This window comes from Bos mutus, chromosome 18, assembly GCF_027580195.1.
Source record: "Bos mutus isolate GX-2022 chromosome 18, NWIPB_WYAK_1.1, whole genome shotgun sequence".
Classification (NCBI taxonomy): Eukaryota; Metazoa; Chordata; class Mammalia; order Artiodactyla; family Bovidae; genus Bos; species Bos mutus.
Window position 1 is genome coordinate 47,870,751 of NC_091634.1, and position 22,519 is coordinate 47,893,269.

Genomic DNA, 22,519 nt, shown 5'->3' on the forward strand with positions numbered 1-22,519 from the left:
TTACCTCCCTTCCCCTCTTCCCTCCCCATTCCCCTCACGCCCCAATCCCCGCACCGCGTCTCTCCAAAGCATTTGCCACGGTCTGCAATGCTTACGGGCCCTAGGATGTTGTGCCCGTCCCTCCATGCCCCGCGGAGCGCCGGCACGTCGTTGGAGTCCCACAGATGCGTGAGGATGATCCCGCACGGTGGCGCGGCTGCTGAGTGAGGGTGCGCGCAGGGACCAGGCCAGGGATGGGGGCCGCGGGCAGGTCCGGGTGGGAAGCCGGACAGGAGGGGTGCTGTCGGCGGGGAAGGGTCTGCAGGGGCCGACAGGGGGCGCGAGCAGGGCGGGGCGGGGCCGCACCTGTGCTGCGGGGGCAGAGGAGGAGACGGCGGGCGGGCGGGGGGGGGGCGGGACCCGGCCCCGGAGCAGCTGCGCGCCCCGCCCCGCGGGCTCCTCCCCGCCGCCGCGGTCCCCGGCTGCTGCCCCGATGCGCTGCGCAGGGAGTCGGGGCCGAGTCGCCGCCGCAGCTGCAGGGGCGCCGGGGCCGGGTGACGCCGCCGCCGCCGCGCGCGCGGCTCCCAGGCCCTACCGGCCGCATGGAGCCCTCGGAGGGCGCCAGCCCAGGAGGTGAGTGTGGCCCCCCTGAGCCCGAGATCTGCGCCTCCCCGCAGTCCTTTCCCCCGGCCCTCTCACCGACCACGCCCCAGGGCCGCCAAGACCCGCAGGCAGCTCCGAGTTCCCCTATGCCGGGCCGGAGCGTGGAAGCCTAAGCCCGCCGTGCTGAAGAAGCCAGGCCGGGGTACCTCCGGGAGCGGCCCCCGCGCTGGGCTAGAGGCGCACGGACCGCGTCCCCGCCCCCTCGTCCTCCGCGCTCCCGGCCGGGGCAGCGGTGCCCGGCGCGCTCCTGAGTGGGCGGCACACAATTTGGTCCTGCGCCCCCTCCCAGCAGAGCCAGGGAGGGATTCGGGAGATGGGGGCGTGCCGGGACCAGAGTCGGGGTCCAAGTCAGCAAGGCGTAGGGGGAGGCTACGCTCTCAGCCGCGCATCTGCTTTGTTCGGCCGTGCGGAACCTCTCTGGGGGTTGGGCGGGGAGGCGGAAGCCGGGATGCTGCGGGGCACCAGGCTGAGATACAGGCTCAGGCTCGGGCTTGGAGCGAGGGAGGCGGATGATGCCCCGGGCTCGGCCTACGGGGGCTCCCACGCCTGCAGGGGTTGCTTGCCCTGGCGCGGCCAGGAGCGCACACACCTGGGAGTCGAGGGTGAACGGAGTGACCCCTCCTCAGGGCCTCTGTCAGCTGTCCAGACGGTGGAGATGTACTCGGGGGTCTCTCCCCTGGGAGTCTGGCCCTAGCCTGACCCTGGCCCGATGGTGAGAGGAAAACTCTAGGAACGTTCCCTTTCAGGAAGGGTTTTTCTGTGCCGTCGGCCTAGGAAGTTGGATGCAAACTGCTGGGCTCCTCCACCCACCAGGCCAGACCCCAGGCATACCTAGGCTTTCTTGGAGGTCCCCTCCCCAGGAGCCACTCCCTGAGCACACAGGGATCCGCCGGGGGCCACGTAGCCCACGAGGGCTGCCTCTGGAGACCCAAATGCTAGCCGTAAAGTGTCCTGAAGCAGTCAGTCCACTCACTGCTGTCTGAAGTCTGAGCTGAGCAGGTGCGTTCCAGACACCTTCTGGGGGCCCTTGTCACCCTCCTCCTGAGCACCAGGAGAAACACTGGGGAGGGTGGGGGACAGTGGGTGTGGTTTTCTTTGTTTTGTATTCCTGTGGGCTGCACCAGGACCCCAGGGCTTCCGTGAGGCCTTATGATGATTCGATGGGGAAGGCTTGGTGAGCAAGGGCTTAGGGATGCCGGCAGCCAGACCTCTCTGAGCTCCGTGACCACTCCTCTCAGTGGAGACAGACCCTCTTCCCTGCGGATCAGGAGAGCAGACAGCAGGCATGAGGGAAGGGAGTGTTCTGGAGCCCCAGAGACCTGTGTTCACCAGGTGCCTACTCTGTGCAGGCACACAGTGGGTCTGGGGCCAAAGCCGGCAGACAGACTTCTTACCCCACAGCCACCTACCCCACAGGGGTCACGTGTGGGTGGCTGTGACTGTCATTCTGAGTTTGCCAACTTCTGGGAACTTATACTGGAGAGAGGGGCACATACAGAAGTAGAACAGAAAGCTGAAGCCCCCCGCATGGCCCCGGCCAGCTGCTCACCCACTTCCACCAGCCTTCCTTCAGTACTAATGTGGCAAATCTAAATGTATTATTTCATCCTTAAGTACTTCTGAAATTACTTCTATAAGGTTTTAAAATTAAAACCTAAATGAATCAATAATTTAATATCAAATGCACAGGCAAGGAGGGGAGAGTTGGGGGTGCACTCTGCAACGTGCTGTTGGGAGACCAAGCGTCTAGCCCACCCACCTCCAAGTCTTGTCTATCTGAGAGGGGCTGGGGCCCAACCCTGGGGCTGAGCTGAGACAGCATCCACCAGGCACCCTCGACTTAGGGGATGGTGCCCACACCTCCTTTGCTGCAACCATGTTGGTTTTATGCTATTCATTCATTCACTTCATTAATTCACTCATTTGTGATGGGTGTGTGCAGAACCCCTCCTCGAGGCTTGGGGCAAAGTCCTGGGCACACAGCAGGGAACTTGAGATCTGGGCCAAGTTCTTGGCACGAATGTGCTGGAAAATAGGTCAGCAGCGTAGCACAGGGTAACCCTACCATATCTGTTCACAGCGGACCCTGGACAGGGCAGGACTGTGGCCCCCCCAGCTCCAGTCTCCCCATGCAGGTACTGCCTCAGTGCTTCCACAGGTCAGGGCAGCAGGTCCCCCTGCAGGAGTCACAGGCTGCACTTCTTCAATGGGGCCTGCACTGGGCTACTGGTCCATGCTGAGCTTCCTGGGGAACTAGAAACACCCCTCACCTTTGCCCTGGCCTGGGCAACCCTGGGGTTACTTCTGGGCCACAGGCAAGCACCCTTGCCACTGTGTCTACCTGTGTGATCAGTCACTGCTCTGCTTCACACCCCAGAAGAAAAGGGGGTCTCACCTATGGAGAATCTGCCCCTTCTTCCTAGAGGTCTATCAAGAGGGTATCAGACAGACTCAGGTAGCACAGCTGCTTAGGAACTCTGGGTGGGGTCTTGGGCTCATTCGGTCAACCAGCATTTATGGTGCACCTGCTGTGCACAGGGACCAAACCAAGGGCCTGTTTCCTTCACTTCCGACTGAAAGATCAGCGTCCTTGATGCCAAAGTTGTGTCTTCCGCTGCTCCCTCCCTCTTCCCAAAGCTCTGACACAGGCCAGGACACCAGGATTTACAAAGTAAAGAGCAGACCACTGCCAAAGGGAGAAGAAGGAATAAAAAAGTCAACAGAAGGTGACTTAAAAATTCACGGTTAACATATTCCACTGGCTCTGCAACACCCATCAGCTAAATGGTGCCGTTTCAGACACACCGAAATTTGATAACATGTGCTTCTTACAATCAGTACAACAGGCCACTGTGTCTGTGGGGGCTGGAGGGACCCCTGGATCCCAAGGTCTATAAGGAGGCGCATCTGCTTGCCCTGCCCCCATCTCAGAAGCTGTAGACATCCTCCTTTCCACTTGGACCGAGTCCCATTCCATAAACATGCAGGTAGGTGCTTTCCTACCCAGCTCACCCAGAGCAGCCAGGCTCCCTCAGGGCCTTCTCCTGGCCTCCGCTTCACCTTTGATCCTAGTCCCCTTCTGCCTGGCCAGGCCCTAGCTTCCTTGTGGGCACAAGGTCAGGGTTTCCCCTCCCTCCATGGGCTGGCAAGTGGTGACCAAGAGTTCCAGCTCCAGAGCCCCTGTTAACATGCCTGTGACAAGCTGATCCCCTCCGTGTTACAGGACAAAACTCCCAGTCCCTCCCTCGTAGCTGGTTGTGACATTAGCTGAAAACCATTTTGCTGGGCTTGTGTCTAGCACAGAAAACCAGGAGCTACTGTCACTCTTCTTCTTCTTAACCCAGAGTCACCTGCCCCATGTGGAGGCTCCACAGAAATGGCAGCACCTGGCCGGAGCCCCCAGCTGGACAGAGGCCACCCTCCTCACCCACCAGGATGGGCCACGTGTGCAGAAGAGGAGCAGGACACTCCAGGCACGCATGTGCCCTTGGGGAAGGGCGATCTGGCCGCTGTGCCATCGCTTAAGAAACAGAACTGTGTCCCTACAAAGGCCCCAAGGGCTTCCTGGGCCTAAAGCTGCAGCAGGAACTCTGAGGCTCAGGAAAACTGCCCGTCAGGCTGGGCGGGCTGGGCCACCAGAGGGTGTAACCCTGCCCTCTGAGGATGCTCAGACACCACGTGCCAGATGTGGCAGCGAGGTGGAAACCAGATCCTGAGCCCCGTCTGGCAGGGCCAGCCCTGGCCCCAGTGACAACACAGCATGGGGCAGAGCCGGGCAGGCCCTGCCAGTCAGCAGGCCCACCTGCCCTCAGTCACGCTTCCCAGGGAGGGGTGCCCTCTGAGGCTGGGGCAGCCCAGCCAGCTCTGCAGTCACAAATCCATGTCCCACTTCCCACTCAGCCAGGACCCTGTGGACCTATGCGGCCTGCCGGGCACATCAAGGCTGCTGGCTGCACAGGCCCACCCCTCAAAGGCAGCTGTTGGTGCTGGGCCCCCCTGATCCCCTTTGGCAGCTGCTCCCGTGGCCTTGTCCACACCCCACTCTCCACACTCGCCCGCCGGGTCGGCAAGGCCCCACTGCTGATGGAGGAGGGACTCCGCACTCTGTACTGGGCACCTGTTCAGCTGGGGGATCCCTCAGCTGAGGGGAGGTCACTGTGGAAAGGCGTCTCAGGGGAGCCAAGGGGTCCAGCTGCCTCAGGGCACATGCCTGACAGACGACTGGGACCCTAGCTGTGGGGGGAGGGACACTAGAACACTCTGGAAGAGAGGAATGGGTGAGCTGTGGATGGACACGGCCCTCCGTGGAGTGGAAGCCCCACCTCTGAGTGGCAGTGCTCACCAAGCAGATCCCCAAGGGGCCTCAGCTCTCACCTGACAGAGACAAGCTGTTACATGAAAACAAAATTTGAGCAGAAAAAATCCCTGGGGGAACATCCCCAATTGTGAGGTTGGTGGGGAATGGGTCTCTTTCACTATGAGAATATGTTATTTTGAGTTCAAACACAGCATACGATAGACACATGAGCTGGGGCCAGGTTGGATTAAAGCAAACGTATGACTGTCCACTAGACCCTCAGTTCAGTCGCTCAGTTGTGTCCAACTCTTTGCAACCCCATGGACTGCAGCACACCAGGCTTCCCTGTCCATCACCAACTCCTGGAGCTTGCTCAAACTCATGTCCATCGAGTCAGTGATGCCATCCAACCATCTCATCCTGTCGTCCCCTTCTCCTCCCGCCTTCAACCTTTCCCAGCATCAGGGTCTTTTCAAATGAGTCAGTTCTTCCCGTCAGGTGGCCAGAGTATTAGAGCTTCAGCATGAGTCCTTCCAATGAATATTCAGGACTGATTCCCTTAAGGATTGACTGGTTTGATCTCCTTGCCGTCAAAAGGACTCTCCAGACTCTTCTTGGAATAAAGAGTTCATGATCTGAGCCACAGTCAGATCCCGGTCTAATTTTTGCTGACCATATAGCTTCTTCATCTCCAGCTGCAAGATAGTCTTCTTTAGTAAACCCTAGTGGGACCAAAAGTAGACAGGTGACAGTACTGGGGTCTTGGGGGCTCTGACAGAACCAGCAAGGGTCCCCGCAAGACCAGCGGTGATTCCCGTTCAAGTAGTGAGGGCAGAGGATCTGGAAACCAGAGAATGAGGAGCCGGGGAAAGTCAGCTTCCTCAGAGAAGCCCCCAGCGCCCTGTCCTTCCTGAACCAGGACCACCCCCATCACTACCTGAGCCTTGAGGGCTAGCTCCATGGGCCAGGTTCTCAGGTCCTCCCAGCCTGCGTCCTGGCAGTGGGGGTGAAGACCCCAGCCCCTCCCAGGTAACGCCCTCTCTGTTGCAGGCTTAGTTAAGGAGGTCGACATGCCACAGGCTGCCCTCAGTGCCCCCGTCCCTGTCACGGGGACCAGTGGCCAGTCTCCCATGGCTGAGGAGGAGTTGGGCATCCCAATACCAGCACCAGGCCTCCTGCAGGTCACGGAAAGGCGGCGTAAGTACGGCCCACCCACCCATCATGCTCCACAAGCCCCCTGGGACCAGGGATGGGTCTCTGGGCCCCGCTGTGCCCCAGGGAGCAAGCGCCAGGAATGGGTCGACCCCACCTTGTTCCCCTACACTGGCCGTCACCAGGCCCACTGACGTGCCCCTCTGCCCCCAGAGCCGCTGAGCAGCGTCTCCTCCCTGGAGGTGCACTTCGACCTACTGGACCTCACAGAGCTCACCGACATGTCTGACCAGGAGCTGGCCGAGGTCTTTGCAGACTCGGATGACGAGAACGTGGCCAGCGACTCGCATGCAGGTGGGATTGCCACCGGGCTCTGAGGGTGTTGTGGGGAGGCCCCGTGGCCTGAGACCACCCAGCACCGCCCCCTGAAGACCTGGTCTGGAAAATGATTTCCTTCCTAATGCATGTTTGTCAACATGGCACCATTTCACTCACTGCTTCTGCACTTTACATACCCTTCTGCTGACTTTAAGGAATTGTCTGCCCCTCCTTAATTTCGGTTTTCAAACACCAGCAAAAGACCACAGCCACAGGCCCCCCAGTAGAATTCACTATGCAGATTTAATTATAAGGCAGAACACAAAAGGGGTGGCATTCACCAAACCTGGCTGCTCATCTCAGTTCCAGGGAAGCACTGGACCCCATTGACCAAAGAAATGGCATGCAAGCCACTGGGAGTGTGGGGGCCCAGAGACCTTCCTCCCTCCCTACTCCCCACCCACACCAGCTACAGGCCAGGCTCACACCCAGGGTGGAACCTTGGCTGCATGTGGACCCTTCTGGGAGCATCAGGAAAGCCAGTGCCCAGGCTGCACCCAGACCCATATGCACACATTGCTGGCACCAGGGGGCCCCAGGTGTGGCCGGACACCATGCTGGAGGCACAAACAGGCCAGGCAGTAGGTGCAGGAGTGACTGGTCCGCCATACTGACCCAGCCCACGTTCCCACCAGGCCTGCACCCGCTGCCCCGAGCCGGCTGTCTCCGCTCACCCTCCTGGACGCGCACTAGGGCGGAGCAGAACCGTGAGAAGCAGCCCTTTGGTGACCCTGAGCGACAGCCTGCCATTGTGGACACGATTCTTACTGTGGAGAGGCCCAAGGAGGACTAGGCCAGCTGGCCCGGGGCCGAGATGGGGCAGATCCAGACAGCCGTGGCCACGTGGACGCTGCCCGCCCTCCCCACTGCGGCTCTGGGCTGGGGTCTCAAGGCACTTCAGCATAAGCACAGCCCAGTGGCCTTATATCAGCTCCTTCCTGGTCCCTGGATCAGGGACAAGGCCCAGGGATGAGAGGAGACTTGTCTGCAGGAACGGTGTTATCATCTGCCACCAGAATCCTGGGTGGGGCCAGGGTGAGTGGGGATCTGCCGGTGAAAGGGGATGAACCACCATGCCGAACTCCAGCTCACAGGAGTCTGCTGTCCAGCCAGGGAGTGGATAGGGGAGTGAGTCCCCCAGATCACCTCTGATTCCCCGCTGCTCCCTGCTGCTGCCCTGGAACACTGTCAGCACCAGACACTCCCAACAACTTGCTAGTCCTCCTCCCTCCCCGTCAGCCAGACCCACCTTCCTAAGCGCAGAATGCCAAGTCCATCAAGATGGCCTCAGACAGCAGGGCAGGCAGAGCTTGCCCAATCCCCACAGCCCACCAGGCACACACGCACACACAGGCACACACACATGTAGGTCTGTGTCCCTGGCTAGCATCCCAGTCTGGGGTGCAGCAGTCTGAGGGGGTGGGGACATGAGGGCACCTGGGCACACCCCCTGAACCCCAATGCAGGGATGCCAGGCTTGACTGCTCCCAATGCTGCTTATGTGCTGAGGACAGGACCAGCTTCCAGTATGACAGCAAGTCTAGTCTGCTTTCTGTCCCCAAGGCCACCTGTCCTGACCCCTTCTTCACTGAGACATTTCTGGGGAAGGAAAAAAGGCTCCTCTGTGGAAGCCCTGGGCACACCCTGCCAGGAAACAGTCACCTCTGGACCAGCACTGGGGCAACACTCCTGCACATGAAGGACAGCTGCACGGGGGTGATTTCCAGACACAACCAAGAGTCTAACGGAAAAGGGACCCCATGAGGGCAGCCGCACCTCGCCCACCCCAGGGTCTCCCCTCCAGCCCTCATGCTTCCTGCTGCAGCTTCCGTGACCTCGTTTCGAAAAAGCGCAATTAAAACATCACCCTGTCCTCAGTCTCGCGGACCAGTGTCTTCCTTTCCAGCTGACACTAGAGCTCAGGGGTGAGGGCTGGGCAGGGGCAGGGGGCTGGCTGCTCTAGGAACCTCCAAGAGCTCTGTGCTCTGGTCCTCCCCCAGCTGAAGCCTCTGGGGGCTCCACTGTGACACACGGGGGGCTAGCATTTGGCTCTGTCCCCACAAGCCCAGGCTGGAAGAGGCAGCCCCAAAAGACTCCTCCCAGCCCAGGGCAGGATCTGGGGAGGCAGCCAGCAGGAAGGGCCAGTCTGTGAGTAGAAGAGTAAGAAGAGAGCAGGCAATTCCTCCCACAGGGTGGAGCCTCCCTGAGCAGACACTCTCAGCCAGGCCTCAGCCCAGGTGCTCAGCCAGATGAAGGGAGCTGAGGAGACAGGAGGGGGTGAGGGGACAGGGCCCACACGCAGGGGCGCTATCACCAGGGGTGTGCCCTGGACCTGGGGAGGGGCAGCACCCCAGGCTTGGGACAACATAGGGCTTTCCTGAGATGAGGGAGCATCCTACCTCCATCAGAAGGTCCCAGAACAGGCCCCTGCAGGGTCCCCAGCAGTTCAGCACAGAGGCTAAATGGTGGAGGCTGCAATACAGGGCAAGCCCCAGAGACAAGAATATCAACAATACATGTTCTACAAAGAGCAAAGTTGAAAGTGTTTGTCCCAAGTTGGAAATTCTATTTTTGAGGCAAACATACCAAACGATGTGGAAAATTTCATCCCCAAGGCCCTGTATGTAGGCTGGGCTGGCAACAGGGGGGAACATGGGGTGGCACCCCTTCACTCACTGTCAGCCCAGAATGCCTGTCCCCCCATCCCTTCAAGGCAGGAACTGCTGCTACCATCATGACTCTGAAGACTCCAGCCCCCTGGCTGTGTGCTGGGGACCTGTGGGGCCATTTCCACTAACCCCAGCTCCCTGGAACCGGGCCCTAGTCTCGCTCCAGGTCCAACCAGACAACTGCCGGCCTCAGCCCAAGAGCTTAGCTGCACCCCCAGGGGCTGTCCTGTCCAGAGTCACCTTCTGGATTCTAACAAAACCAGGCCACCAGGAACAGCTTCCCAGAGACATGCCAGCAACAAAGCCCCACCCTGAGAAAACGGCAACCCCTCCCCCTCAGGTTCAGACCCCTAAGCCGCCCCCCACCCTGGCCATAAGGCTGTGGGAGTCCTGAACTCCATCCGTGAGAACCAGCTAGCTTTCCACTACCCAAACTGCCATTCCCTAGATTCTGGGCTTACACACTTCTGCTGAACCTCACAACCTGAGGGCTTCTGAACTGGGCCTTCTCTCCCTGAGGCAGGTGAGGGCACTTGCAGTGACCAGGTCGCAGCTCCCCTCGGTGGAAGGGTGCCTGCAAGGAGCAGGAAGCCCATGGTCTTCAAGGACCCTGATTGGAAGAAAGCTGTTTGCGGGTTGCTGCTGCTGCTGCTAAGTCACTTCAGTCGTGTCCGACTCTATGCGACCCCATAGACGGCAGCCCACCAGGCTCCCCCGTCCCTGGGATTCTCCAGGCAAGAACACTGGAGTGGCTTGCCATTTCCTTCTCCAATGTGTGAAAGTGAAAAGTGAAAGTGAAGTGGCTCAGTCGTGTCCGACTCTCAGCGACCCCATGGACTGCAGCCCACCAGGCTCCTCCGTCAGTGGGATTTTCCTGGCAAGAGTACTGGAGTGGGGTGCCATTGCTCCAGGTTATATGTGCTTTAATTTGCTTCCTGGGGTCCCAGAGGCTGCTCTCCAGGCGGAGGCGCTAGGCTGGGCTCTCCTGCAGTGGGCCCCCCACGCCAGCCCTGTAGACCCTCGGGAAGGGCCGTGTCCTCCTCCAGGCCGCCGGTGCCCTCCACGAGCTCCTCGTAGGTGACCTTCTCGGCGAACGGCCGCGGCCCGAGCAGCTCCACCATGTCCGCCCGCTCCAGCACCTCCTTCTCCAGCAGCCGCCTGCCCACCTGCACACCCAGCAGCTGTCAGCCGGCCGCCTGGCCTGCAGAGCCCCGCCCGCGCCCGGGGTCCGGCCACCCACTTGCCTTGTCCACCTGCTCGCGGCAGCGCGTGAGCAGGTCCAGGGTGCGCGCATGCGCAGAACCAATGAGCCGCCGCACCTCCTCGTCTATGAGCTGGGCCGTGGCCTCGCTGAACGGTTTCTCCACCAGCGCCTCACCTGGCCGTGGGAGATCGAAGGACACCTGGCCCAGCTTCTCGCTCATCCCGAACTGCACAATCTGCAGGAGGCGAGTGCCGGGGTCAGCCCGGTGCAGAGCCCCCTGCCCCCCACCCCCCAAGGCTGCTGCTCTACCTGGGCATAGGCGCTCTGGGTGACCTTCCTCAGGTCATCCTGGGCCCCCGTGGTGACCCGCCCGAAGAACAGCTGCTCAGCCACGCGGCCGCCCAGCATGGCACACATGCGGTCAAAGAGCTGCTCCCGTGTGTACAGGTACTGCTCCCTGGGCAGACACTGGGCATAGCCGAGCCCCTTGCCCCGGGGGACGATGGACACCTGTCAGACACAGCAGGGCGCCCTGTCATCCCCAGGGCCCCTGACCACCACCCATCTCCATAAGTGTGGGAGGAGAGGAGACCCTGGGCCCCAGCACACACAGGGGGTCACCTTGAGGGTGAACTCAAAAACACCCTCTGTCCCACAGTCCCCAGGAAGCTGTGGAGGGGCCTGCCTTCGGGGAGAAGCTTGCAGTGAGGTGAGTTCAACCAGGAACTTCCAGGTGTCAGGTGTCCAGATCCAGACCCCTCCTGGAACCAGCACCCCGCCCCTGCCCTCCCACCCACCCTTCAAGGACACATTCTAGACGGTTCCATCTCTTCAAAAGCCAAAGGGCTGACACCCGCAACACACTGTGCACACATGGCCCTCGGGGTGGGAGCAGGCCCTGGACCCACAAGAGATGTGTAAGGGGCTGGACTGACCTTGAGCAGGGGGTCTGCGTGTTCCAGGAACCAGCCCACCACCGCATGGCCAGCCTCGTGGTAGGCCACCGTCATCTTCTCGCCAGGCTGCAGGACCTGTGTCTTCTTCTCAAGGCCTGCAAGTCACACTCCTGGTGAGAGGCACAGGAGGAACGCCAGCGAAGTGGTGGGAACCAAGCCCCCACTCCAGGGTTCGGGGGGCTGATCAGAGCAGACCTGCAGCCTGTCAGCTCCACACACACTGCTCAGGCCCACAGGGGTCTGTCCCTGCAAACCAGACGCTAAGCTGCCTTCTGCTCTGCAGACATCCCGCACCCATTCCACTTCCTGTGCAAGCAACATATGCTCAGGGAGACCTGTTCTTAGGCAGCAGTGTTAGCTACTCTGTGGCTCAACTGGTAGTGAAGCCAAAGCAGGGAGACAGGAGCGTTCTCTACACCCTGTACACCCAGTCACAGGCAGAGAACAGGGCACGGAGAGGCACAACTAGTGTGAGTCAGTTTCACGGCAGCTCAGCTCAGCATGGCCCATGACAGCCCCAAACAGCCGTGGCAAGTGCCTTGGGCTCCTGACACTACATGCCTGCGTACGTGTCACACCTCAATACAAAGTGAAGTAGACGAAGCAACTCTGGCTACCTGCCATCTAGACGGGCTGGTGCTCACAGCTGTGAGGTGGGGTCGTGGATGGCTGCTGGCCACACGGATGCCTCCCTGACCTCTGTCCCCAGGATGGCACTCCGAGACCTTGACCCCTCAGGCTGAAGCCTGCACCCTCTCTGGGTACGCTGGCCACTGGGAGCACTGGGGACCCCGGCAAACTTCCCAGGGAAGCACCCAGCAGGCCGATCCTCTAGGGCACAGTGGGCACCCGGACCGAGGTCTGACTCAGCACCCTGGAGGTTACAATTCTCTGAGATTCTGAATGTTGCTCCAGGAAGAGCAGGAGAGCTGCTGGCAGGTCCCACGTCCCAGATCTGGGTCTGGAGAGCTGCCCAGGTGGAGTACCCTGAAGTGAGCCTGGGGCCCCAGGGTGGAAACTCACCCATGGTGGCCCAACTTACCTCCAATGACCCTCTCGATGGCCTGCTCGAAGTGCTTCTCCCCGACAGAGGGGTTTAGGTGGCGGGCGGCGATCAGGGCGGCTTCATTGCAAACATTAGAAATATCAGCACCTGACCCAGAGAAGAAATCGTCCATCAGGGGCCCAGGGCAGGCTGTCACAGGAACTCTGCAGTACTGGAGCCAGAGCTAAAACAGGTCAAGGGCGTGAAGGAAACAGGACCTGCTCTGTCAGTCACTGCTGCTTTCAGCCAATTTTCTGGCTCAGTGATTTCCTGAGATGTGATTCATTTAACATAAAATCTATCCATTTAAAAATGTGCACGTCAAAGACTTTCAGTAATTTCATCAAGATGTGTGACGACTGCTGTCATCTCATCTCAGACATCCCCAACATGAAGGTGCTGTCTGGGGCTAGATCCTGTACCCAGGCTTAGCCGAACATGACTCTGCCATCTACGTCTTTAGACATGCCCATCCCGGAAGTCTCACATATGTGCAACCACACAGTATATGGTGTGTGTTTTGTGTGTGCTCCTTTCACACGACACAGTGTTTTTCCATTCATCCACTGTCAGGAGCGTGTCCTGGTATTTCATTCCTTTTCACGGCTGAATCAGGTTCCATCTGCCCTGAGGCAGCCACAGGAGACACCGGATTGCACAGATGCTCGAGTCACTCATGTAACACGGCCAGCTCTATCTGCAGGTTCTGCCCACAGTACACGCATCTACTGGTGACACGCTGCTGGACACTGGGGTGGTCTCCACTGTTTAGCTATTATGAGTAATGCTGCTGTGAACATCCATGTGCAAGCCTTTATGCAGACAAATGTTTTCAATTCTCTTATGTAGGAGTGGAACTGGGGGTCATATGCTAACTGTATTTACTTCTAGAAGTGCCAGGCCGACTTCCACAGCCACACTACTTCACATCCCCACCAGCAACATATGAGCGTGCTCGTTTCCCTACATCCCTGCCAACCCTCCATCTTTTACGGCCACCCTGGTGGGCGTGAGGTGGTGTCAAACTGTGCTTTTGATACGCGTTTCCCTAATAACTAATACCATGACCACCTTCTCACATGGTTTCTGGCCATCTATATACTTTGGAGAAATGTCTATTCAAACCCTTTTCCCATTTTTAAATTGGGTTCTGTATATATTGTGGATTCTAGACCCTACCAGGTGCATAATTTCCAAACATTCTCTTCCTTTCTGTAGGCTCTTTTCATCACATCAATAATGTCTCTCCATGCACAAAAGATTTCAGTTTTGAAAAATTCTATTTTGTTTTCTCACTTGCAGTCTGTGCTTTAAGAAACCATTGCCAAATCCAAGATTTTAAGACGTTTTACAGTTCTCGCCCCACTGCTCAGGTCTCTTATCCACTCCGAGTTGACTGCTACATGTGGTCTAACGTCCAGTTTCATCCTTTTGCTTGTGAATACCTGGTCAAACAGACTATTCTTTCTGCGCTGGATGGTCTTCACACCCTTGACAAAACAACTGACCGAGATGCACAGGCACACACCTGGCCTCTCACTTTTATCCTGATGGTCCGCGCCCACCCTCAGAAGCTCCACGTTGGGGAAGTGTCTGCCACTTTGTTCTTACAGGCTGTGTGGCTCTTCTATACCCTGGCAGCTCCAGGTAGCTCCTGGCAGCTCCTGAGGATCCAGCTTCACAATGTACAAAGGTTCTGCTCCTATGCAGCCCCTCTCACCTTCACAGGTTACATCTTTCTACACTGTGTGCCCATTAACACAGATATGTGATTATGGTTTTACACACCTGTCCTTTATACGGGATGCCTTAATTTCTCCTTTACTACGGAAGAATAGTTCTGCCTGACTCACTGCCTCCTGGGCTCCATTTCCAAAAGAAGTCAGCTGCTACCCTGTGGTCTTGCTGGTCTCAAGGCCTCTCCCTACATCTGACCAACACAGATGATGCTGTCTCAGTGTGGGCGTCTCGTACTTTATCCCACTTCCTGGGTGTGCAGACTCAGATCTCTTACGCAGTGTGGCAAGGGTGGAGCAGGACTTCTTCCCTAAGCAGCATACCAAGAGGATGGGGCCTTGTCACCACATTACGTTCCCGGGGCGGTGGGGCGGTGGGTGGGGGCACAGTGAAAGCCGACAAAAGCCAGTTTTGGGGCCTCGGGTGTGCCCACCAGATTCACAGTCCTAAAGACAAGGGCGCAGTTTCAGGACCAAATGGCACAACCAGACACCACCTGCTGATGATGCGGCCAGCCCCAGGGCAGCCGCCTGGCCTCCATCACTCACCTGTGAAGCCTGGAGTGAGGGCCGCAAGCTTCCTTGCCAGAGCATCCTTGCTGAGGCTCTCGTCCAACTTGAGTGGACGCAGGTGGACCCTGAAGATAGATGACCTGCCTTTGATGTCCGGGGGCCCTGAGAGAGAGAGAGAGAGGTACAGGTGGCCAGGGCAGGGTCACCTTCAGCCGCTTCACCAGGGCCAGGAGGACCCTCTCCTGCTTGTCTGCACTGCACACTCGACTACCCGACCAGGGCCAGAGGTCCCGGTGGCAGAAACGACCCACAGGTCACATCCATTCAGCTCTCCCTTCCTCACTGTGGGGCCTCTAGTCCGCACAACTCAATCCCCAGGATGGCTGCTCTGGCAGCAGGGGACCTGGGCAGGAATGAGGTCCTAAATTTCTAGGACCTGCTCACAAGTGGGAAAGGCCAGGGTGAATGCTTCTCTCGTAAACAGTGCACAAAAAAGAAAAGCTGAAGGACCCAACACTGTCACCTCACTCTCAGCTGCATGGACTGCTATGACCTTTTCCGCATCCCAGCCACACCTGTTCATCCTGAAGTGGGGCCCAGTCCTGCACCTCCACTGTTTCACAAGTGGGGTTAGCTGCTTTAGGGCACCTCAAAACCTCCTCCAAATACATAGCTAATGATCGAACCAAACTTTCAACCCTCAGCACACTCACCAATGTAAATCTGACGGTCGAAGCGGCCCGGCCGCATCAGAGCTGGGTCAAGGACGTCAGGGCGGTTGGTTCCAGCCAGCACGACAACGTTCGTGGTAGAGTTGAATCCTGGATACGAGAAGGAGGTGAGCCCAGGCAGGGCCCGGCCAGCAGCTATCTCCTCTCCCCTGCACATCTGGTCCCCACTTTCCGGGACCACTGCCCACCCAGGGACAGGCAGCAAACGGTGGCTCTGGCTGTAACCCAACCTTCCTCAGCCAACTGGGAGGCCCATGGCCCAGTCTCAGGGTGTAAACTCCTATCTTAATTTGGTACTGATCCCTGCCAACCTCTCACACCACACAGTGAGCTGCAGGAGCCACGCAGACCCCTCCACCCAGGTCCTGGACAGCTTGCTGGGCCCAGGGAGCCAGGCTGGGCGAGAGCAGGGGAGATGCAGTGGGGAGAGGATGGGGGTACCCAGCAGGGTGAGGGCCTGACTCACCAGCACTCATCCTCAGAAAGGTCAGCTGGGGCCCTCGGCCGCCCCAGGACCTGGGATTCAGGGAGAGGCCCCGCATGCCTCAGTCATCTGAGTAGATGATATTTCCTCCTGGGAGGCAGGGGTTGTGACCCATGCTGGTTAAAGACTGCCATGTGACCAGCCCCAGGGGAAACCCTGTCCTAGTCGATGACACTCCTGAGTGTCCCCCAACTGGCTGCCAGGAAGAAGCTGCGACCCAGACTCAGTGGGCAGAGAGCTCTGGAGGCTGTGGCTACCTTCCCAGCCCAAGCACCTGCTCCCCATGATTCTCCCGTGTCCTGGCCTGGCAGTCAACCGTGATTATGAATCCAAGGACCCACGGATTCCTCCCAGCAAGTGACCAACCTGGGGTCACGCTGGGTACCCTGACTTAGCTACAAAGCCAAGTGAGCACAGGACCTGCCAAAGGTTCAGTCAAAGCTTCTCCAAATTCGAACCTGGCACAAACGCCCAGACCCTCACCGAGAAGGCTGCAGCAGGCCCATGGCTATCACCCCAGACCGGACCTTCCCCAAGAGGCAGCAGCAGGCCCGTGGCTGTTACCCGGACCAGACCCTGCCTGAACAGGAGTCCTGAGGTGGAGAGAGGGTTCTGGAGCAGGAGGCAGCAGGACAGAGGCGGCGAGGACGCAGCCTGGGCGTCAGCCCTCATGCAGCCACTGAGCTCGGAGGGAGCTCCCTGCACCGTGGGGCCTGAGGACAGCCTTCCTCAGACTGACTGAGCGGGAGTCTCGCCCGGGGAGCTCTGCCCAGAGAGCAAGCCCGCTCACCGTCCATCTCCACGAGCAGCTGGTTCAGGGTGTTCTCCTGCTCACTCTGGCCTCCAAAGTGCCCACGGCCACGCTTCCGGCCAATTGCATCAATCTCGTCCACAAACAAGATACAGGGAGCGTTTTTCCGGGCCAGTGCAAACATGTCACGAACCTGAAACGGGGTCCACACACAGTTTTGCTCTGTCACTGGCGCCAGGACAGGACTAAGTTCCCTGGGCTCAGCCCACCTCTGGGGCTTGACTCCCACCTCGGCCGCTCTGTCTGCTTGCCAGGTCGTTTTTACATCCGTGCTGTGCCCTGCACCCGTCCCCAGGGTCCCACCTGAAGGCCAGGGCAAGGACAAGTGTGCCTCTACCTACCCGAGCTGGGCCAACACCAACAAACATCTCCAGGAACTCAGACCCATTCACGGTGATGAAGGGCACACCAGCCTCCCCTGCGGTTGCCTTGGCGAGAAGCGTCTTGCCGGTACCGGGAGGACCTGTGAGCAGGGCTCCCTGAAACAGAAAGGCGACACCTGGTTCTGAAAGGGGAGAGACAGGGCCAAGGAGAGTCTCGTTCCACTGACTCCTTGGCCTACTCCACGCTTTTGGCTGAGGTGTGCCTTCCATTTGAAACTTTCTGCTTGTAAAACAAATGTGCATTCACCATGAAAAGTTCAAATGCTGCAGGTAGAGGAAACCCCCCAAAGCTCCAGCCCAACCGAGCAGGTTATTTCTTCAAGTGATGCTCCCAGGGCAGGACTCAATGGATCTCGCGGTCCAATGTTTACTTTAACAGTTACTAGCAAATTGCTCTATGAAACACGCCAACTCACACCAGGAAGAGCAAGAGGCCCTCCCCACACTCGCTCCCATGATTCTGTCCAGCAGGTCTGACAGCAGCACCTGTGTGTGGTTCTGTCCGCAACCTGCCTTGTTCTAGACTGACTCAAGGCTGAAATTCGCACCCAGTAACACACCTAGGTATTCCTTTCATGAGAAGGGACTTAAAGGGGTGGGGGGCGGGGGGTCACACTACTTCATTTCTAGTTGACAGTATGGGTTGCTGCTGCTGCTGCTAAGTCGCTTCAGTCGTGTCCGACTCTGTGCAACCCCATAGACGGCAGCCCACCAGGCTCCCCCGTCCCTGGGATTCTCCAGGCAAGGACACTGGAGTGGGTTGCCATTTCCTTCTCCGATACATGAAAGTGAAAAGTGAAAGGGAAGTCGTTCAGTCATGTCTGACTCTAGCGACCCCATGGACTGCAGCCTACCAGGCTCCTCCGTCCATGGGATTTTCCAGGCAAAAGTACTGGAGTGGGGTGCCATTGCCAACATCTACTTATTTCAAAAGAAACAAAAAAGTTGTTTTTTCTAAGTCTGTAAAAATAAAAACAAAACATATAGAGCTAAGGAGGATGAGGGAGCCTCAAAACAAACTCACAAGGCACCAGGGCCCCAGGTCCCCATAAACATGGATATGGACTCACAAAGGGTCTCCACAAGACAGTGGGCCATGGGACCAGGGGACCCCTGGGCCCACCACAGCCCAGTTTTCCAGCCAACCTTACCAGGTGGTCAAAGAGAAGCACAGGCCTCCTGCCGCCTAATCTCCAGAGGTCAGTCACGTTCTCTGCTGTTCAGGACAGTCTCAGGGAAGCATACAGGGTTACCAGGAAAGTCAGTGCACTGAGTCTCCACCCTAGAGAGCTCGCAGCCTGATCTAGAGCCCAGAGACGCCTTGCGTGGGGTGGGCGGGGGAGGGCGTGGTCTGTGACCCTCTTCCATGTGAGATGCAGACCTTTCTAGGAAGGGGTTCAGCTACTGCTGGGGCCCCTGAACATCCATGACACCCAGAGCCACCTGCAGGGAAAGCCAGCGGCCACAATCTCCACAGTGTCACTTCCTGTGTGCAGAGCCTCGACCCACGTCCACGCTGCACACCTGTCCCACTGCTGGGTCGTGGGTTATCTGACAGGCAGCTGACCCCAGACCCGTTCACGGCAGTTGGTACTTGTCGGTTCTTTTTTTTCTTGGGTTTTCTGGCTATGCCACACAGCTTGTAGGATCTCAGTTCCCCAACCAGGAACTGTACCTGGGCCCCAGCCATGAAAGTGTGGTGTCCTAACCTCTGGATCAGGGAATTCCCTGCACTTGCTTTAATTATATACTTTAACAATAAATAATAGAATAGAAAGTCCTTTCTTCAAAAACAAAGCTGAAACTGTTAATATAATAAATCAAGGCAAATTATTAAAGAAAAAAATGCTGTCAAACTGAACGGACAAAAAACTGAAATAGTAAGAAAATGTGATAAAAATATATGATTCTGTGCTTATAACTGCTTTAAAGTTCTCAGTTCAATTTAGAGAAACAAAACTACTGACAAAGGCTTTCCTGGTGGCACGGTGGTAAAGCAGCTGCCTGCCAAAGCAGGCAACAAAGGCTCAATCCCTGCTCAGGGAAGATCCCACAAACCAAGGAGCAAGTAAGCCCGTGTGCCACAACTACCGAAGCTCGTGCACCCTAGAGCACAAAAGGAGCCACCGCCGTGAGCAGCCCTTGCACCAGAACTAGAGAGCGGCCCTCACTCTCTGCAACTAGAGAAAGCCTGCACACGGCAATGAAGACCCAGTACACCCTAAAACTTTAAACAAAAAAATGCAAACTTTCCATTTAAAAAAAAAACTGTAGTGCTTTGTGCAGGGTACTGAACAGAGAATCTAATCGCGGGTGTCACACTCAAAGGAAGGCCTGTTTTCTAAACAAAGCACGGGCATCTGTGCTGGCAGGTGAAATAAACACAGGTGGGTGTGCACTGCTTACACTGTTACCAGATAAGAGGATTCGACTCTGCGAATGCTATTTCCACTTCTCGATGTGATTAATAAAACACAGAATCATTACCAGAAGCTGCTTGGTTCTGGCTCAAGCACCACCGCGTGCTCTCTCATGTCAGTACCTTTGGAATTTTGGCCCCAAGGTCCTGGTACTGTTTGGGGTTCTTCAGGAAATTCACAAACTCCATGATCTCCAGCTTGGCTTCTTCGCAACCAGCCACGTCTGCAAACCGCACACCGATGTCATCTTTGATGATCTTGGCTATTGTCTCACCAATGCCGAAGAGGCCCCCTCCTCGCCCACCACGCCCAGCCCCCATTGGACCCCTCCTCATGGCATAGAGGAAGATGCCAATCAGGAGAAGGGTGGGCACCAGGCTTCGCAAGAAAGTCCTAGAAAGGCCAAGAAAACCATCTGTCACATTCCCTTGAGAGACAGGCTGTGAACAGTGGACCTGGCTCTGCTACACAAAAGCAAGCACTGTCCGTCTGGACACACGGCCTCACCCACTGTAAAGGTCCTGTCCACGAGCATCTGTCTGCCTGACTGCCCCTGTGGGCACGGCAGGGTAGCTGTGGGCTGTCTCCAGAAACCCCCTGACCCAGCACGGCCTCCTTCCAGCTAGTTCTGCCCTGCTGCCGCACCACAGCCCTCAGGCTACCAAGCTAAACATTTCCCCACCAATTCTTTCCCCAGTAAAAACACAGCTAACAAACTTGTCTTTACCATAGACACTGACTACCAGAAGACACCTACAACATGCCTGAACAAGTTCAGCAGGAAGTGCTACGTGTCCAGTACCAGGGCCCGACCACACCCGCTCACCCATCGCTCTCGGTGGTGTAGACCACGGCCGTCTGGTTGGGGGGCTCGATGCCTAGCTCCCATTGGGCGGTCTCCAGGTTGCGCTCAAAGGTGTCCACACTGCCAATGCTGAACCACGCATACTTCTGCAGAAACCGAGGTGCCAAGCGCTGTAGGGGGCTGCCCCCCATGGCCACCACCCGCTCCCCAGCTTCTCTCACAGCAAAGTCCTGAGCGGCTCTGATGGGCCTCCTGTCCTGGCCCCAAACCACAGGCTTGGGTTTGAGGTCAAAGTATAAATGTCTATCGATGACTGAGTCTGCCTCTGTCCCCTATCTGTCATTTTAGTCTCCCCTCTCGGATCTCAGCTGGTGACTGTCCATGGTACTGGGCAAAACTGAAGCATGGCTACAGCTTCAGGAGAGTCCTGTGCTACGTGGAAGACTCTTCTCTACAGGTACATGAGCACAGGTGGGTGCTGGAAAATGAAGCCAGGAGCGGCACTTCTCCAATAAAACAGAAAACTATCATGTATTTTTTTTCAGGTCACACAGCTTGTGGGATCTTAGTTCCTGGACCAGAGGCCTTGACCGTGAGGGTACCTGCTACTAACCACTTGACTGCCAGGGAAATCCCAGAAAACTCCACCTTACACTGACACCGAAGCCTACACATGGAACACTGGCCTTGACCCCAGTCCTCACCTCGAGTGATGTCCCAGGGGCAGGAATAACACGCACGAACTGTTTATTCACCACTTCCAGCCGATCCACCTAGAAGACAGACAGCCAGTCAGGACCAGCACAGCACCCTGCGCCTCGGTCTCAGTCAAGCCCCACACGCATGGGTGGCACCTGTCCCAGCATAGCTCACACTCTGCAGGACAGTTTCAGCTCTGTCTTCCTACCAACACGGACAATTCTAGCCTGGGATTATGGCAATAAACAGGAACCGATTCAAGAAGATGAATTAAAATGTGGCACATCTGAGCACTAAGCCTTCAAACTGGCTTAAAACTCTAAAAGGAGGGGAGTTCCCTGGTGGTTAGGATCCTAAAATAAGTTTTAGGCTCCAGTTCAATCCCTGGTTGAGGTGGGAAGCTGAGACCCCGCAAAATGTGCAGCATGGCCAAAAAAAAACAAAACAAAAAATTCCAAAAACAAAAAAACTCCAAAAGGAACACAAATGAAAGTCTTGTTCTGACACTTGTGCGTAACACTCAGTCCATCCGGTTACAGCCCACCGCCTGGAAGCCACACTCTCTCTGGGGAGCTTCAGACAAGGCCTGCTGTCACCACCTCATTAACCACGACTAAGCTCCTTCTGGAAAACACAGGAACACTCAGGATTCCAGTGAGGACATGATCCTGAGTGTGGAACTTCACCGCCACCCAACATGACTCCAGAAACCATGGCAGACAGGACTCCGGGCGACTGCCCCCTTGGTTTCTCTTCCGCCAACATGCAGAGCCCCAGCCAGCCAGGCCCATCAGTTCTCAGGTTCATGAGACAAGGGCGTGGCATGTCCTCCTGGCCCTGCAAGACTCCTGCCAGCTGACCCCTCATGCCTCCCCACCGCAGTGCTCACTGCCAGTGTGCAACGGGACAGAGGGCACAGAAGGGTGAGCAGCCTCGCCTTCAGACTGTGGCCAACAGGGTCACAGAAAAAGGCCCTGGGCGGGCACAGACGGTGACTTCCTGCTTTATACTTTTACTTCATGGTACGTTTGTGACCAGGGGAAACAAAAGCGCTGCTTGAAACAAAGACTGCAGGGGCTTCCCTAGCAGTGCGGTGGTTGAGACTTCGAGCCACTAGCACGGGGGGCGGGTTCCATCCCTAGGAGCAGAACTGGATCCCGCGTACCCCACCATGCAGCCATAAGTAAAGAACTGAATGAAACGAAGTCCGCTACTGAGGTTTTGTTATAGTTTTTTGTTCCTAAACAAGCCTTTCACAAAAGAACAACCGGTCCAGGCCAGGGACCTCTGCACATAACATCATTTATTTCCATGACATTCTGAGATTTTATCAGGGGACCTCTTCGGACAGCTCAGAGGGGCTGGAACAAGACGCAGCCCTCAGGTTCAGGTGCTAGACTCTCCCAGCTGATGTGGAAGTCCCCTTATGTGAGGGGATCTGGTCCTTGTCTAGCTAGGCCAGGCGAGCGTCAGCTCCCAATCAGGCACCACAGGTTTGGCCAGGGCTGCATTAGGTGGGCTTGAGTGGGGGGATGGACATGTCACCTTTCTGTGCTCCGGGCTGTGCTGTGCTCCAGAATAAGCATGTCACTGT

The 22,519-nt window shown here is 57.3% G+C and overlaps 2 protein-coding genes across 8 annotated transcripts in view; one reads left to right on the forward strand and one right to left on the reverse strand.

Annotated features, from left to right (window-relative positions):
- DBNDD1 (dysbindin domain containing 1) lies at positions 1–7,262 on the forward strand. Of its 5 annotated transcripts, XM_070388499.1 has the most exons (6): positions 453–612; positions 3,481–3,629; positions 3,987–4,115; positions 5,990–6,136; positions 6,305–6,445; positions 7,105–7,262. In XM_070388499.1, the coding sequence occupies exons 1-6, from the start codon at positions 473–475 to the stop codon at positions 7,260–7,262; spliced, it is 864 nt and encodes a 287-aa protein (XP_070244600.1). In that variant the 5' UTR covers positions 453–472. The 5 variants fall into 5 exon arrangements, with proteins under 5 accessions (XP_070244602.1, XP_070244604.1, XP_070244600.1 ...); XM_070388501.1 differs by lacking the exons at positions 453–612; positions 3,481–3,629 and adding an exon at positions 1–209; XM_070388500.1 differs by lacking the exon at positions 3,481–3,629.
- LOC102276454 (mitochondrial inner membrane m-AAA protease component AFG3L1-like) overlaps positions 6,694–22,519 on the reverse strand; it is a 23,822-nt gene continuing 7,996 nt past the window's right edge. For all 3 annotated transcript variants that reach the window (XM_070388489.1, XM_070388490.1, XM_070388491.1), the window contains exons 5-16: positions 20,931–20,999; positions 20,248–20,372; positions 19,544–19,814; positions 16,960–17,097; positions 16,598–16,751; positions 15,306–15,413; positions 14,629–14,754; positions 12,341–12,451; positions 11,278–11,393; positions 10,652–10,852; positions 10,383–10,577; positions 6,694–10,304 (exon numbers count right to left, since the gene is read on the reverse strand). In XM_070388489.1, coding sequence (XP_070244590.1) covers positions 10,062–10,304; positions 10,383–10,577; positions 10,652–10,852; positions 11,278–11,393; positions 12,341–12,451; positions 14,629–14,754; positions 15,306–15,413; positions 16,598–16,751; positions 16,960–17,097; positions 19,544–19,814; positions 20,248–20,372; positions 20,931–20,999 — 1,857 coding nt within the window. In that variant the 3' untranslated portion in view covers positions 6,694–10,061. The remainder of the gene's footprint in view (positions 10,305–10,382; positions 10,578–10,651; positions 10,853–11,277; positions 11,394–12,340; positions 12,452–14,628; positions 14,755–15,305; positions 15,414–16,597; positions 16,752–16,959; positions 17,098–19,543; positions 19,815–20,247; positions 20,373–20,930; positions 21,000–22,519) is intronic.

Coding starts and splice junctions, on each gene's coding strand:
- DBNDD1 (XM_070388499.1), top strand. CDS start 473: ATGCGCTGCGCAGGGAGTCGGGGCCGAGTCGCCGCCGCAGCTGCAGGG. Junction 3,630..3,986: donor CCCATTCCATAAACATGCAG/GTAGGTGCTTTC, acceptor TTCTTAACCCAG/AGTCACCTGCCCCATGTGGA. Junction 6,446..7,104: donor GGCCAGCGACTCGCATGCAG/GTGGGATTGCCA, acceptor CGTTCCCACCAG/GCCTGCACCCGCTGCCCCGA.